Source organism: Coffea arabica, chromosome 10c (genome assembly GCF_036785885.1).
Source record: "Coffea arabica cultivar ET-39 chromosome 10c, Coffea Arabica ET-39 HiFi, whole genome shotgun sequence".
NCBI lineage: Eukaryota > Viridiplantae > Streptophyta > Magnoliopsida > Gentianales > Rubiaceae > Coffea > Coffea arabica.
In genome coordinates this window covers 48171582-48188386 of record NC_092329.1, presented here as the reverse complement: position 1 = coordinate 48188386, position 16805 = coordinate 48171582, and the positions used below count along the sequence as shown (strand labels likewise).

Sequence of the window (16805 nt, the reverse complement as noted above, 5' to 3'; positions counted from 1 at the left end):
TAGGGTATCTACAAAAATACCAACACTAGCTTTTATTCGTACTCACACAACATTTGCAATGTCTACTACTAAAGCCACGGATGACTTTTGAACTCAACATCTAGTAATCAGGTGCATGTGCATAGGTGTACCAAGCAGGGCATGTTCCCTTTGTCCTGAGCAATCTGATAAACGGTGAATCAGGCATTCTGGCTCTCTCTTCTTCTTCTTCAACGTTCTCAGGGGAATTTCATCAAGCGCTTCATAAACATAATAAGCAGAGTGCTAGTCACAACACCTTCATGAATTGCTAAACAAATTAGTCTTGTTTAATGAATCCCGACCCCAAATAGATATTGCGAGCTTGTAATATAAAAATGTAGAGTGAGGGTGTTCACCTCGGCCACCCCGCGTGTCCGAGGTGAAGTCACCTCGTCCCTCTTCGGAGTCCATCTGTCTTGAGCACAACCCCAGAGCTCGGCTTCATCCCTAGTCCACCGTGTAGGTGACCTCGGCACATCCACCTCGGCTGCACGCTGATGATGTCAACCCACCTGACATCATCCAGGACCAGCACTTTATCTGAAAAGCACTGGAGGCACTTAATGGCACCTGCACCATATCCTCCGTCATCACTCCCAGGCGGCTACAGTGTCAGAGTCAGACCTCCTGACAGGAGACAGAGCCGTAATGCCAGAGAGTGGGTCCCGCTAGCATGAGCCTTCCGTCTTGACCACCTCTCTTCTATAAATACCCCAGACACACTCCCAACAAGTAAGCATACACTGTTCATTTGCTTATACTCTTATTATTCTCGTTCTCATACTAACTTGATCGTCGGAGTGATACCAGGGGAGAAGCCCCGCCACTCACTTCGGACAAGGAGGTTCACTTCGGACACAGGAGTTCACCTCACTTCATCTCAGAGAGGACTGATCCAGGTCGGTCTAGTTACCAACCAAAAATCGCCTCTTCAATTGGGCGCCGTCTGTGGGAACGAGATCACTAAAAATGAGATCCACGCGTTCCAGAAGCGGAAGAGTTCCCTCAAACGGGGCTGGGCAGACCTCCGGAGCCCAGCAAGACCGCATCTCTGAAGAACCAGGGTCCCAAAGGACCCAGCCAAACAACGATGATGCCATCGCCAAGATGGCCGAGTTCGTATCGCACAACCCTACCATTTTTGAGGAGCTAGGAAGGTACCTCAAAAGACAGGGGAAAGAAAAGGCCGAGTCTTCCAAGAGGAGGCCGATGAAGTCCCCTGAGGCACCTTCAGATGAAGACTCCGATGAGGGGCGTCTCTCTCGGAGTACCTCCAGGCGTGCCTCCTCCAAGGCGACCTCTAAAATTGCCTCCATCTCCCGAGCGTTTTCTCGAGGACTCCTAGGGAAACTGGCCGAGGACCTACCTCGGCGCCCCGGGGGCCTAGCTTCGAACTACATGAGGGCCCCGCCCTTTACGGATGACATCAATGGGGAAAGGGTACCCCCGAACTTCAAGCTTCCAAACTTGCCCACCTATGACGGCCGAGGTGACCCCGAGGATCACCTCCGCGCCTTCATCTCTGCATTCCGACTCTATTGCGTCCCCGACGCCGTGATTTGTCGGGCTTTCTCCATTTTCCTACATGGGACTGCCCGGAAGTGGTTCTGGAGTTTGGAACCGGGGAGCATCTCCTCCCTGGATGAGCTGATAGACCGGTTCATCCACCGCTTCATGTCGTCTCGACCAATCACGAAGACTTCAGCTTATCTCTTGAACCTTCAACAGGGTCAGGGCGAGTCTCTTCGCTCGTATGCTCAAAGGTTCAACGAGGAGAATGTGCAAATACCTGATCAGAATGAGCAGGTAACTCTCGCGGCCTTTACCAACGGGTTGGTGGCCGGACTCTTCAATACCGAAATCCATCGGGATTACCCCCGTACACTTCACGAACTCTGGGAAAGAGTGGACCAGGGAATCCGAAGTGAAGATGTTAATCGCATGAAGCGAGAAACCCAAGCCTCTCGTACGGGACAAGATACCCGGAGAAGGAAAGACATCGGCCGAGGTGAACCCGGCCCAAGTGGCACTTCAAACCAACTCCGAGACCGCCGGAGTGTCTTTGATCGAATAGTGAAAGGGAGATCGTCCACCTCGGACGCCGAGCTGACCCCGCTCAATTCTAGTCGGTCTCACGTCTTGGCGGTGATGAGGCAAAATCACCTCGGTCGAACACCTCCTGAGATCCCTGGGAGGAGAGATAAGAGGAACTCCAACCTCTACTGCGCCTACCACCGAGATGTTGGGCACGAGACTGAAGATTGCAATGATCTGAAGCGAGAGATCGAAAACCTGATCCGACAAGGATATCTGAAGCAGTTCGTCCGCAAAGACGGAAGCTTCAACCGAAGTACCTCCCACCGGGAGAGCCGAGGTCCTCGCCGAGAGGACAGGCGGGACACCAAGCTTAATTGCCGAGGTCCTGAGGACCACAAGGGGGATCAGAGACCTCCACGTGACGGATCACCAGGCTATGGCCCAAACATAGCCGGGGTGATCAACACCATCTCAGGTGGCCCCACGGGAGGAGACAGCCAGAACTCTCGAAAGCGGACCTACCGCCAAGCCGGCATGGATGTGGCCGAGCCGAGCTCGAGGCTGTCCGAGGTGATAACCTATGGTCCCCGTGACCCTGTCTCCGCTGCCTCCAACAATCACGAGGCCCTCGTGATTGAGGTTCTCACAAACAATTATATAGTCAAAAAGGTCTACGTTGACTCCGGAAGCTCGGTAGACGTCCTGTACTACCGAACTTTCGAGAATTTGAAATTGACCCGGGAGCAACTCACTCCGGTCAGAACTCCCCTTGTTGGCTTCGGGGGACACGTCGTCCACCCGGAAGGCATGGTGAGTTTAATGGTGACTATCGGGCGTCATCCCCGTTGCCGAACTGTGCCTGTCAGCTTTGCGGTGGTCAAAGCGGACTCTCCTTACAACATGCTGGTAGGCCGGCCGACGCTCAATGCCTTGAGAGCCGTATATTCTACCTACCACCTGAGTTTCAAGTTTCCAACTCCAGAGGGTGTGGCCGAGGTGAGCAGCGACGTGGGCGCCGCCCGAGAATGCTATCTCGCCACCATCCAAGACGCAGTCGGACCTCAGCCCCCGCCAAGGTCAGAAGAAAAGAGGCCGGCTGTCCTCTCCATAGACTGCATCGACCCTCATAAGGCAGGAGAGCCCAGCAGGCTTGAGCCCGGGGATGAAGTGGAACAAGTGGTCTTGGATGAAGCCAAGCCTGACCAAGTGGTCCAAGTAGGGGCTGGACTCCCTTCACCCCTGAAAGAAGAAGTGATCTCCCTGATCAAGGACCACCGAGACATCTTTGCGTGGTCCGCAGATGAAGTGGTCGGAGTGCCACCCGAGCTTATGACTCACCAACTTAACGTTAACCCACAGGCCCGACCTGTGCGGCAGAAGCGAAGGCACTTCGGCCCCGAACGCAGCAAGGCCATATCGGACGAGGTCGACAAGCTCTTGCCGGCCAAGATGATCCACGAAGTCCAATATCCGACCTGGCTGTCCAACCCAGTCATGGTCAAAAAGGACACCGGCGGATGGAGAATGTGTGTAGACTACACCGACCTCAACAAGGCCTGTCCCAAAGACTGCTATCCCCTCCCGAGGATAGACACCCTCGTCGACTCGGCGATGGGGTACGAGATCCTTTGCTTCCTAGATGCCTTCAAAGGGTATCATCAAATAGGAATGAGTGAAGAGGACCAAGAAAAGACGGCGTTCTACACCGACCAAGGTGTTTATTGCTACACCACCATGCCATTTGGGCTAAAGAACGCCGGGGCGACCTACCAAAGGCTGATCAACCGACTCTTCAAGAATTAGATCGGCCGTAATGTGGAGGCTTATGTGGATGACATCCTCGTCAAAAGTCTCGCCACTTCATCCTTCCTGTTAGACTTGAGGGAAGTCTTCGGGGTCCTGCGAGACTCGAGGATGAAGCTGAATCCCAAGAAGTGCGTCTTCGGCGTCACCTCGGGAAAATTCCTGGGGTATCTGGTTTCCCACCGGGGAATCGAAGCCAACCCCGACAAAGTCAAGGCCATTCAAGATATGTCCCCACCTCGGAACCTCCGAGAAGTCCAAAGACTGAATGGACGCCTGGCCGCACTGAACCGCTTTTTGTCTCAATCAGCTGAGAAGGCCTTGCCCTTCTTCAAAGTGCTGAAGAAGTCTGATCAGTTCGCCTGGACGGAGGAGTGTCAGTCTGCTTTCGACCAGCTGAAGCAGTACTTGCACCACCTGCCCACTCTCGCTTCACCTCGGCCCGAGGAAAAGCTCTACCTCTACCTCTCTGCAGCAGACGAGGCTGTCAGCGCTGTGCTCATCCGAGATGAGGGCACCCAAGTGCCGATCTACTACGTCAGCCGAGCTCTTCGCGGGCCGGAGACTCGATACACTCAGGTGGAGAAACTGGTGCTGGGACTAGTCCATGCCGCTCGGCGGTTGAAGCCCTACTTCTTAGCCCATCCTATCTCGATCAGGACTAACCAACCCATTCGGCAAATATTGGTGCGACCCAAAGCTTCTGGTCGCCTCACCAAGTGGGCTGTCGAGTTGGGAGAGTATGACTTAACATACGAGCCTCGCACAGCTATAAAGGCACAAGCCTTAGCCGACTTCCTCGCCGAGCTGACCTTCACGGAAGGTCCGGAGTCCGCCTCCGCCGGAGCTGAAGTGTCCACTTCATCCCCATGGACATTGTATGTGGATGGATCTTCTAATGGAGATGGCAGCGGGGCCGGACTTCTTCTGGAAGGACCTCAGGGAGAGGTGTGCTCCTACGCCCTCCGCTTTGGCTTCTCGGCCACCAATAATGAAGCCGAATATGAGGCTTTAATTGCTGGACTCCAGCTGGCCCGAAGGCTCGGCGCCCAGCAAATCCACGTCCGCAGTGACTCCCAACTTGTTGTGCGCCAAGTTCTCGGTGAGTATGAGGCTAAGGATGAGACCATGCAACGATACCTCTCCAAGGTTCACCATCTCACCGTGTACTTCGAGTCATTCGAAATCCAAAGAATCCCCCGGTCCCAGAATAAGCTAGCCGACGCCTTATCCCGGCTGGCCTCCACTTCATTCTCTGACCTCAACAAAACGGTCTTAGTGGAAGTTCTGAGTGAACCCGGATATGTGGAAGAGCTGGCCTGCCCCGTGCACTCCGAAGATACCTGGATGACCCCGTTCATCCTTTTCTTGGGTCAGGGAACACTCCCTGAAGACCGAGCCGAGGCGAGAAGAATACAACGCAAGGCGGCTCGGTACGCTCTCCGCGATGGAGAACTGTACAAACGCTCTTACCTCGGCCCATGGCTGAGGTGTGTCACTCCCGAGGCCGGACGTCACGTCCTCCACGAGATCCACGAAGGCCTGTGCGGAGCTCACGTCGGCCACAGGATGTTAGCCAAGAAGACTATGCTCCTTGGATATTTCTGGCCGTCACTTCGGCAAGACTCCCAGGACCTCGTCCTCGACTGTCCTTCCTGCCAAGTCCATGCACCCGAGCATCACCAGCCCTCAAATTTCATGGTCCCCATCACTTCACCTTGGCCATTCGAGCAATGGGAGACAGATATCATAGGTCCTTTCCCTAAAGCGGTCGGGGGCTATACCTTCCTGGTGACTGCTGTGGACTACTTCACTAAGTGGGTCGAGGCCGAGCCACTTCGGACCATCTCGGGGCTGGCCATTCAAAAGTTCTTTTGGAAGTGCATTGTCTGCCGCTTCGGCATACCTCAGATCATCATCTCGGACAATGGGAGACAATTTGCCGAGAATCCATTCAAAACCTGGTGCGAGAACCTCGGCATCAAGCAACACTTCACTTCGGTTGGCCACCCCCAGGCCAATGGTCAAGCAGAAAACTTCAACCGGACTCTCCTGCATGGCCTCAAGACCCGACTACACCAAGGTGGGTCATCTTGGGTGGAGGAACTCCCCAGTGTCTTGTGGTCATATCGGACCACGCCGAGGTCAGCGACGCAAGAGACCCCATTCTCCCTGACCTATGGCGCCGAAGCTGTCATCCCGGCTGAGATCCTTACTCCCAGCCCTCGGCTGGCAGCCTATGCCGCCGAGGTGAACGACGAAGAGAGGCAGTTGGACATCGACCTCGTCGAAGAACGAAGGGACCTCGCCTCAGCCCGGATAGCTTCATACAAGAACACACTGGCACGCTATTACAATGCCCGTGTCAGACATCGTAGATTCCGTCCTGGAGACTTGGTTCTCAGGAAAAATTCAGTCAGCCGAGCTGAGCCGCAAGGGAAATTACGCCCGAAATGGGAAGGTCCTTACCGAGTTGTGGAATCTGACCCTAAAGGGTATTGTAAACTGAGCTACCGAGATGGCTCATTAGTGCCGAGGTTTTGGCACGCCGAGAACCTTAGGTTGTATTATGCTTGAAGTTATGACTTCATTCGGTTATTTCATCAAAGTTGGCTCTATCCAGTTATCTTGCCAAGCTATGACTTCGGCTATTATGTTATTTTTCAACATCGTTATTACGCAGTTAAAAAATAAGGGGGACAAGCAAGGGATGAAGTCAAAACAAGAAACAAGAAATTAAAGAGCTGAGATGAAAAGAAACAGACTTTCATTCAATAGAAGTATTACAAAAAATATAAGGCCGAGGTCGGAGTGCTACTAAACACTTCACCTCGGCCACCCCCTCGAAGCATATGAGCCTAGACCCCCGTCTCGGCTCCATTCCCGGTCTTGGCTCCCTCCTGGGCAGCCTCCTCTTCGGCCTCTTTTCCGCCGGGGTGTTCATCTTCAGGCTCTTTGCCGATGTCCCCTCCGACTTCGTCCTCTCCGGATTCGTCTCCCCCGGCATCCTCTCCAGCTTCTTCCTCTTCAACCTCCTCGAGCACCTCGTCGAGCTCGGACAGCCATTTGTTGAACTCGGCCTGGACCTCGGTCAGGTTCCTTCCAGCTTGGAGGCCCTCGGCCATCCGGTCGCACAACTCCTTGGAGTCCTCATTGTAGCTGGCATGGTTTTTCAGGGACTCCAAGGCTTCGGAGGAGAGGTGAGCTGCAGCCTCATCTATGGCCGATGTGAAGCCAAACATGAAGTTCGGCGTGAGTAGTTGGCCGAGATCCCTGGTGAAGGCCTCAGACCTCCGAAACGTTTCCACTGCCGAGGTTCTAGCACTGTCAAGGGCTTGCTCGTGGGACTTCTTCACCTCGTCCCCCCTCTTCTGCTCCTCCTCGAGGGCTGATCTCAGACTATTCATCGTAGCCTCGGCCTCCTCACCCTTAGCTTCAGCCTCTTGAAGTTGCCTCTGAAGCTCCGACTTTTCGGATTCGGACACCGCTAGTTGTTTCTCCAACTTGGAGATCTGAGTCTGCAGCTTGCCGGTGTCCTGCTCCTCGACTAGAGCACAGTATCTGTGAGCCATCTCGGCCGCAAAAGCTGAGTTGGAAGCCGTGGTCACCATCAGACTTTGAACCAGCTCAGCCGGGCTCAGTTTCTTCATGAACTCCAAATCCCTTGGCAGAGTGGAGTGCATTACTAGCTCTTGAGCGACCCGAGGATGTTGGCACCTGTCGTTGACCGAAATCTTCCAGTTCGGACACCAATGATTGCCGGAGTGCGTCTTCTCGTCTCCGGGAAACACTGGGGGGCTATGGAAACGATTCCATAGCGAGGTCCCCGATACCGGATTAACTGGAGGCTTCAGCTGCTTGCCTCGGCCAGAAGGAGGTGTGACTTTTGTAACAACTCCAAGGGGGACTCCCTCTGGTACAGACGAGGTGGACCCAGTAGCCGCAGTGGCCGAGCTGCTCTGGCCAACCTTGGTGGGAGTGCCTTTAGGCGCCGAAGTCTTAACGGCTGGTCCTTGTGACTTCTTCTTCTTTGGCGGAGGTGCTGAGGTCTCGTCAGTGCTCTTCCTCTTCTGCCTCTTGGCCACTTCAGACGAGCCAGAGACGACGAGGTCGGACAGTTTAGTCACTGCATAAGAAATAAATATTATCATATGCTTTAGCCGAAGTGAAAAGAAAAGTCATGAAAGAAAATTACAAGGCTTCTCAAGTTCAGTGGAAAAGAAGGGAGCTTTGGTAGTATTGATCACGGCTCGACTTATCCCCCCATCCACGAGCACGGCTTCGGGGTAGTCATGGCTGAACAGCCGAAGTCCCGACTTCATCAGCTTCTGGAAGGACTCCTCTTCGGCATCCCCCGCTGAGGGGTCGGCCTTCGCCTTAATTGGCCTCCACCAAAAACCCCTCGGAAAGTCCACTCCGGACACGAAGAAGTAGTCGCGCTTCCAGTTCTTGATCGAGTTGGGAGCACCGATCACCAACTTCGGGATGGCATTGTTCCGGTTGCCAACATAAAACCATCCCTTATCAGTCGCGTGCGCCTTGAGGGTGTAGCATCGGCGGAAGAGATCGACGGAGGGAGTCACCTCCTGATGTCGGCACAGCATCTCAAACCCCACAATGATGCGGATCGCATTCGGGGTGAGTTGGGTGATTCTCACCTGGAAGTGACGAAGTAAGTCCCGGAGGAACCTCGACGTCGGCATCCTCAGCCCGGCCTCCAGCTGTTGAACGTAGACGGCCACCATGCCAAAGGGGGGTTCCGCGGCTGTGTCATCCACCTCGGGCGGCAAAACTTCATACCACGGCCGGAAGGGGTACTTGTCTACCACCTTCTCGGCCCTATCCCTTCCCACGCGACTCCTAAACTTCGGCATCTGACCGAAGTTGATGTTGGCTACGTCCACTGGAGCAACTGGCTCCGGCACGCCCTCGTCATGGGGTATCTCGGTCCCGAGCTCGGTATTGTACTCGACCTCGGAACCACCCTCGCTCATCTCAGACGATTCCAATCCCGAGCCTGCCTCGCCGACTCTCACTTCGGTTGATCTTTCTTCAGAACTCGGTGTCGACCCCTCCGAACTGGATGTCGTCGCTTCTTCTTCCGGACCCGGCCTCACCTCGGTCTGGTATCTCGGTGTCACAGTCTCCTTGTGGGTTTTAGCCGTTTTGGCCATGAGTAAAAGACGAGATAAGGAAGAAAAGGGGTACTTACTATTGTCTACGGAACTGGACGAAGTGGATGACTTCGGTTGTGATCTCGGCTGGCAGGATTGATCTCGGCAACGGACGAAAACTCGGCACGTCCCAGGCAGAAGAAGGAAATGATGGGCCATGCGGTGAAAAAGACCACCTATTTATAGGGGATGGCCAGAATCTGAAGAGGCGGCAAGAATACGAAAAGACGACCACGATCGAGTTCAAAACGCCATGCCTCCCTCTCTCCTCATTGATGCCCCGTCCTTTCGACTGACACCTTCTGCACGAAACGTCCCACTACTTCACGACGCGACGGTTATCGGTGACCACGTCCTATCAACTGATTCGCCCACGTGTCACGTCCCCGCATCTTCCGGAGTAGTTTTGGGACCCCGACTCTTCACGACTTCGGCACAAAGAAGCCTCGGTACCTCCCTGGCCCGAAGCCCCCGAGGCTTGGGGGGCTTATTGAGGGTGTTCACCTCGGCCACCCCGCGTGTCCGAGGTGAAGTCACCTCGTCCCTTTTCGGAGTCCATCTGTCTTGAGCACAACCCCAGATCTCGGCTTCATCCCTAGTCCACCGTGTAGGTGACCTCGGCACATCCACCTGGGCTGCACGCTGATGATGTCAACCCACCTGACATCATCCAGGACCAGCACTTTATCTGAAAAGCACTGGAGGCACTTAATGGCACCTGCACCATATCCTCCGTCATCACTCCCAGGCGGCTACAGTGTCAGAGTCAGACCTCCTGACAGGAGACAGAGCCGTAATGCCAGAGAGTGGGTCCCGCTAGCATGAGCCTTCCGTCTTGACCACCTCTCTTCTATAAATACCCCAGACACACTCCCAACAAGTAAGCATACACTGTTCATTTGCTTATACTCTTATTATTCTCGTTCTCATACTAACTTGATCGTCGGAGTGATACCAGGGGAGAAGCCCCGCCACTCACTTCGGACAAGGAGGTTCACTTCGGACACAGGAGTTCACCTCACTTCATCTCAGAGAGGACTGATCCAGGTCGGTCTAGTTACCAACCAAAAATCGCCTCTTCATAGAGAAAAAAGAAGGGAAGGAAACGGAAGGAAATGAAAAAAGGAAGTGGGAGGCTGAACCGCAAATTCTGTGGTGCCAGGTTACTATTCACGGGGACGGCTTTCACACCCTAACTGCAATTTTAGGATGGCTCCTTTTTTAGTCATTTCCTTTCCCTCTCTTTTATTTGGTTTTTAAGTAAATGGATGTATATGGTTTTTGTGGATAATCCATATAAATCCATTTAATTTAATGGTTTTACTTTGGTTAATCATTTAAAACCAATACTATAAATGGATAATCCATTATCCATTTAATTATGGATTATATGGATGGATAAATGGATCTCAATCCAAATTGCCGCTTCTACTCACAACTATGAAAATCACATATCCAAAATTTAAGAGCCTGTTTGAATTACAATTTCCGCAATTCTACATATTTTATTATCATAATGTATTTTACTCTCATAATTATTCACAAAACTAATGATCACTAACCCATTTTCATTTGTCATTACACAAATAAAATACAGTGAAAAAAGACTATGTATCATACTCTCACCATAGATGAACCCACTTACAAGCATTTCAAACAATGACGAAGCCAAGATTTTCTTTTCTGGAGGGGTTAAAATTTTTCCTAACATAATTATTTTTATGTGTTATATTAAAATAATTTTTATCTATTTAAATATATGACATCTAAAAATATCAAATTTTAATTTTAATTATAAAGGGATGTAAAAAATAAATAATTTTTTTAAAAATTAATTCAAAAGTAGTAATACACACACACACACACACACACACACACATATATATACATATATATATTCTTATAATATAAACTAAAATTATAAAAAAATTAGGAAGGCCAACTTTGTTTTACACAAATATTTATACAATATGAATTAAAATTTTTAAAACTTAGGGGGAGGGCTATGACCTCCATTGGTTCCATCATTGATTTCAACAACGTTTCAATTATAAACATGCAAGATTACAAAGGAGAAAAAAAATTATCACAAAACAAATCTTACACCATAGTAATCCTATTGAAATATTTTAAAAGGTTCAGCAAGTTCACTTTCAAGAAATACAAGTCTCACTGAACATTTTTTTTGTAGTACGAACTCCACAAAATTCAACAAAATTAATTAAACCACCAATATTGATTTTCACACTAAAAGTTGATTGATGTAAAAATGTTTGCACCTTTATACAAAATTATCAAATTGAATGCATAATGTTTGTAAGTATTTCATTTGAAATAATTTTCATCTATTTAAATACATGACATCTAAAACATCAAATATTAACTTTAATTATAAAGGGATGTTAAAAATAAATAACTTCTTTAAAAAAATTAATTCAAATGTAGTTAATTCACATACATACACATATACATATATATAAACTCTTATAATATAAAGTAAAATTATAAAAAATTAAGAGGACCAACTTTATTTTATACAAATATTTACACGATATGAATTAAAATTTTTAAAATTTAGGGGGGCTATAGCCCCTATTGGCCCCTCTTAGTTCCACCATTGATTTCAATGGCGTCTCAATTTCAAAATTGCATGATTACAAAGGAGAAAACAACTTATCACAATTTGAATTCTATACCATAGTGATTCCATTGAAATATTTTAAAAGGTTCAGCAAGTTCACTTCCAAAAAATACAAGTCTCGCTGAACATTTTTTTGTAGTACGAACTTTACAAAATTCAATAGAATTAATTAAACCACTAATATTGATCTTCATACTAAAAGTTGATTGGTGTCAAAAATGCTCACACTTTTATACAAGATTATCAAATCGAATGCATAATGTTTGTAAGTATTTCATTTTGAATTCAAATTACCTATGCAATTACTTTTATTTCTATCCATATATCATTCATTTTATAATATAAATTTTTTTTATTATTTCAAGATCCATCTTCAACAAAAATGCAGTTCCTGAATGATCTACACATTTTGTCATACTTTGAACTACTATTAGACAAATCTTAGATTTTAATTGTGTTGGTACAATTTTTTAACTTTTTTCAAATTTACCCTCTTTTTAAATTTCTGTTAATAACGTAAGTACTATGCGTAGGACGGGTATTCACACTAGTTTTAAAGTATTATAATTAGACTAAATCTTTCCTACACTATTTGTGTACCCTAAGTTTACATTGAGGGCGCCGCCTCATTAATAAGAGTGGGTAACTTCTTGTATCTTTTTCCATTAAACAAGATTTGGAGATTGATATTAAATAAAACAATTAGCATAATTAACTTAGATGCGTTTCATAAAATTAAAGTCTAAAGTTTAAATTCCTTAAGTTGTTGAATTGTTAAGTATTAAATTTAATACATTTGAGTGTATATCACATTTAGTGATAAGTGAATAGCTTATCACTTAATTTTGGAACAAGTTTTGTCTAGAAAATTTAGTGTTACCTAATTAATTCAGATATTCAATTTTTTATTATTAAACGGTTTGAATATGTTGAAATCTGAATTCATTAATTTTAAGTACTGAATTGAATTATCAAATAGGGTGTTAGAGTTTAATATCATGTGAAATTCTGGAACTAGGAATCTATACAAGGGTGCGGATGATTGATGAAGCTTTCTTCCCCAAAGGACCTCCAACTCTCTCTATTCCTCTTGTTCTCCTTTTATTGGTTGAAAACCATACCACTTCTATCAATCTGAACCCTGTCTTAGGTTCCGTTTGATAAAACTGAATCTAAATTTTGAAATCTGAATTCTGAAACAATTAATTTGCTGAATTTTAAGTACTGAAAAGAAATATATGAATATCTGAATTTTAATGTTAAACCTATTTATACGGTTTGATAAACATTTATAACTGAATACTTAATAAGTTGAATTTAACAAATTTGCCCTTATATTTTTTCATCCAAAAAAAAAATAGAACCTATGATTTGATTAGCTAAAAATGTTATGTATGAAAATGATAATATATATTTTTAAATCAAATTAATATAAAAGATAAAATATATTATATGAGGAATATGAATAAAATGTGAAAATCAATCAAAAGGGAACAAAATAGAAAATCATTAGATAGAAAATATTATATTGTTTAATTAGATAAGAATTTTGAACATAATTAACAAACAAGGGTAGATTTGGTAGATAAGATAAGGTAATTGAAGTAATTCTATTGATTTTTATCAGAATTAAGCATTCAGTTAGGATTTTTATGCTGAAAAAAAGATACACAAGTTCAGCATTACTTAACAAATTCAGCAAATGGATTTTCATTTATCAAACACTCAAAACATCTGAATGTCTGAAAAAATTCAGATTCAACACTTTTTTATGTTATCAAACATACCCTTAATCACCAGATTTTTTTCTTTTTTCACATCCAATTATAAAATCCTAAACTCCTCCAAATTTCATAAAAATGGGGGTAAGTTAACTCTCCTAAAGGAATCGGAAATGGCTGTTTACACACGTGGATGTACATTGACCTGATTGGTACACCTATCCAACTTCTTTACATCAGTAGGGTTGGATTGTTAAGTATATATTAAAGTTGGGAACAATTTCAGGAACCTCAGATTTTCAATCTTGATTTTTGCGTCCACCAATCAGGTTTCTTTACACCAAACTTCTTCTGGATATATTTTACATAGTTTGAAAACAAAATCACTTTTCCCAATCGAAACCCCAAATCCATGCCCACATGAATCAGCAAAATTTTCTTTTTTTACACCCAATTCAAAACTTCAATTTCGTTTAAATTTCGTAGGAGGTTTTATTCAACACACTTTGATTGCAAAAAGAACATTGCTTGAGATCTACTGGGGATTTGGGAAGAGCAAAAGTAGTAGTGAGATGGTTGAGGCAGGAAAGTGACGGAGAAGAAGAAATCATTTGAGAGATCAAGGAATTTTATGTTATTTTTAAGGATTCTTTATTCAAAATTAAATAATTTTGATAAGATAGTAAACTGGCTAGAAGAGGTTACCAACTTCTATTAGTGAGGTGGCGCAATATTACACTCACGGTGCATGAGAGATTTACTTTTAAAACTAGTTTTGTACCTTAAACGGGAATCATCGAAAAATAATAAACTATTTAATTAATTTTATAAAAATGTTGATATAAAATAAAAATTTAATGTATAATCTATTATAACTTATCTTAAGTATATTACTATGTGCGCATTGTAATACAAAGTATTCTTATAATATAAATTTGAACATCTAATTCAGTGAATAATAATTCAAAAATAAAAAAAAATATCATTCAACAATACCATAACATTAAAAAACTTAAAAATAAATAAAAAAGTGTATTAAATAGTGTCAAATAATATTCTATTCTTCATAAACTTGTTTTTGTTTTTCTTCTGTTTGAACATTCTCCTTGATCTGTCTGTGCAAACCAGCATTTATTGATTTTCCATTATCGCTGCATGATAGCAAAGCAGGATAACTAAGTAATGGAAAAAAATGATTTATCGCATTCAAAGTTGTGTATAACAATACGTAAAGATTATAATTTAAGAAAGTAAAATAGTATATTAAATCTACCTTCGCATGCAAATCTTTTTATGAGCATCAATATGTTAAGATCGAAATCTATTAAGTTTAAGTATTGAACTGGATTATCAAACAAGGTCTAAAAAATGAAAAAAGAGAGCAAAAGAACCCTTTTCATTCTCTTTCTTGGCATTAAAAAGAGAGAAAAAGAACAGAAGAACCTTTTTAGCTTTTGTATTTTCAATATAAAAGAGAGAAAGGTACTTTTGTCCCAAAAAAGTTTTAACATGCCTGTTTAATTATAGTAAAGTGGCTAAAAATAACATTAGGGATAAAGTAATGGTAGTGTTATGTTTTATCAAGGTAACCACATGAAATGATTCACAAAGGTTAGTTTCTCCCACCATTTAGGTTCACAAAGATTAGGGGTGCGAACGAATCGAGCCGCTCGCAAGCGGGTCGATTCAAGCTCGACTCGAATTCAAAATATTAAGCGGCTCGCGAGCTCGAGTATATATATATATTTATTATATTTTTTATTTTAATAGTAAAATTACATAAATATCCTTAATATTTTATTATTTATTAAGAAAAAATATTATTTATTTATTTTTTAAAAAATAAAATAATTATTTTTTTTTTTTCGAGCTCGAGCTTCAAAATTGTCAGCTTGTTGAGCTCGAGCTCGAGTTTGAATTCGATGAAATTAAGTCAATGCTTGACTCGATAAAGGCAAAACTCAATTCGACTCGCTTCGTTTGCAACTCTAATAAAGGTATAAATGGGCTGATGAGCAAATAAAGAATGTAGACATAGGTCCAATCTACAAAGCATGATTCTAACCAAAACTAGAGCATTACACAATTGGAATGCGGGCATGAGCAATTATATATAATTAATACATGCTATATACACTAGGTTTGGACCAATTAATGGATCTAAACAGTTTGAAAGATCTACTAGCACTCATACCAGTGGAAGCTATGAACAAGTAGTTAATAGATAGTGCGACAATTCTTTCTTTGACTTAAATAGCATTAGATTCTATGGATAATGCTATGCTTTATCATCTAGTACTAGTGATAGTACTGACTATGGAGGGTTTGAATACTATTATGATGTTCAGGAATTTACAACTAATCCACTACTTCTTATGCATTATAATTATGAAATATCTAGTCAATCATTACAATCAACAAATGCAAAAGATAAATCTTGCGTGTTTTCAAGATGTTGTTTGTGGTGGCATGATGGGAAATGATTAAAGATAGCCACCGTTCTGAATATAGGTAAAGTTAGTACATTCTAGTAATTTATTTTTACTCATTTTGTTTGTTATTTTTGTTTTGCATACTGCTTTATATTTTCAATAAATTTTCTCAAATTTTAGAATAACTGCTACTGATCTGCAAAGAGTTATATGGAACAATATTGATAGCCACGATTGCAACCATGAATTTGAACGTTGATTACAATGGGATGAGAGGTCACAGAGGTTGGGCTGCCAAAAGACGAGGAACTGTGTTGTCGAAGGAGGAGAAAAGAAAGGGATGTCGATTAGAAAGAAAGAACTAGGGTGTACCTCCATTCTAGCTTTCCTCAAGTTGATTTGAGCAATGTGCCTCAAATTCAATTCTTGAATTATTTTATTTCATTGCTGCAAGTAGAAGTTTAGACTCTTTAAGGAACAAGTTTGAGATAGAGAATACTAGTTCAATGAACCACTGGGTCAATGGCTCAGTGGCCATCAGGGAGGGGCTTAAGTCCCTCCTTGGGTTGTAGGTGAGGGGCTTAAAAAATCTAAGAGTTGTGTCATAGCACTTCTTTAATCTAGTTGGATCTGTATACCCACTAACCCCCTACCACAGCCTCTTTAGGCTTCCCCTCCCCCCTAATTAGGATAGAGTATGTTATATACAAATGTATCGTTGCTGACAAAAAAAAAAAAAGAATAGTTCAATGGACATATTGCAATTAACCCTATAACAATTCTATGAAATGGACATCTCTATTGCCAACCAAATTAAGGCAATATTGGGTACAAAAACAAAATTTGTAGGACGAAAATATCTACAATCCGAAACCTTATAGACTACATTGAGATTTGATAAACATTTGAAGGAGTAAGACGTAAAATGGAATTCACTGGCGCTTCGCCATTGGCCAAACCCAAACACCAAAAGCTC

General features: G+C 44.3%; 1 protein-coding gene across 1 annotated transcript; it reads left to right on the top strand.

Annotated features, from left to right (window-relative positions):
• Nucleotides 1–1128: 1128 nt before the first annotated feature.
• LOC140015979 (uncharacterized) lies at nt 1129–3861 on the top strand. Its single transcript, XM_072068816.1, has one exon. It carries the CDS (start codon nt 1129–1131, stop codon nt 3859–3861), a length of 2733 nt encoding a protein of 910 aa, XP_071924917.1.
• The last annotated feature ends 12944 nt before the right edge of the window (nt 3862–16805 follow it).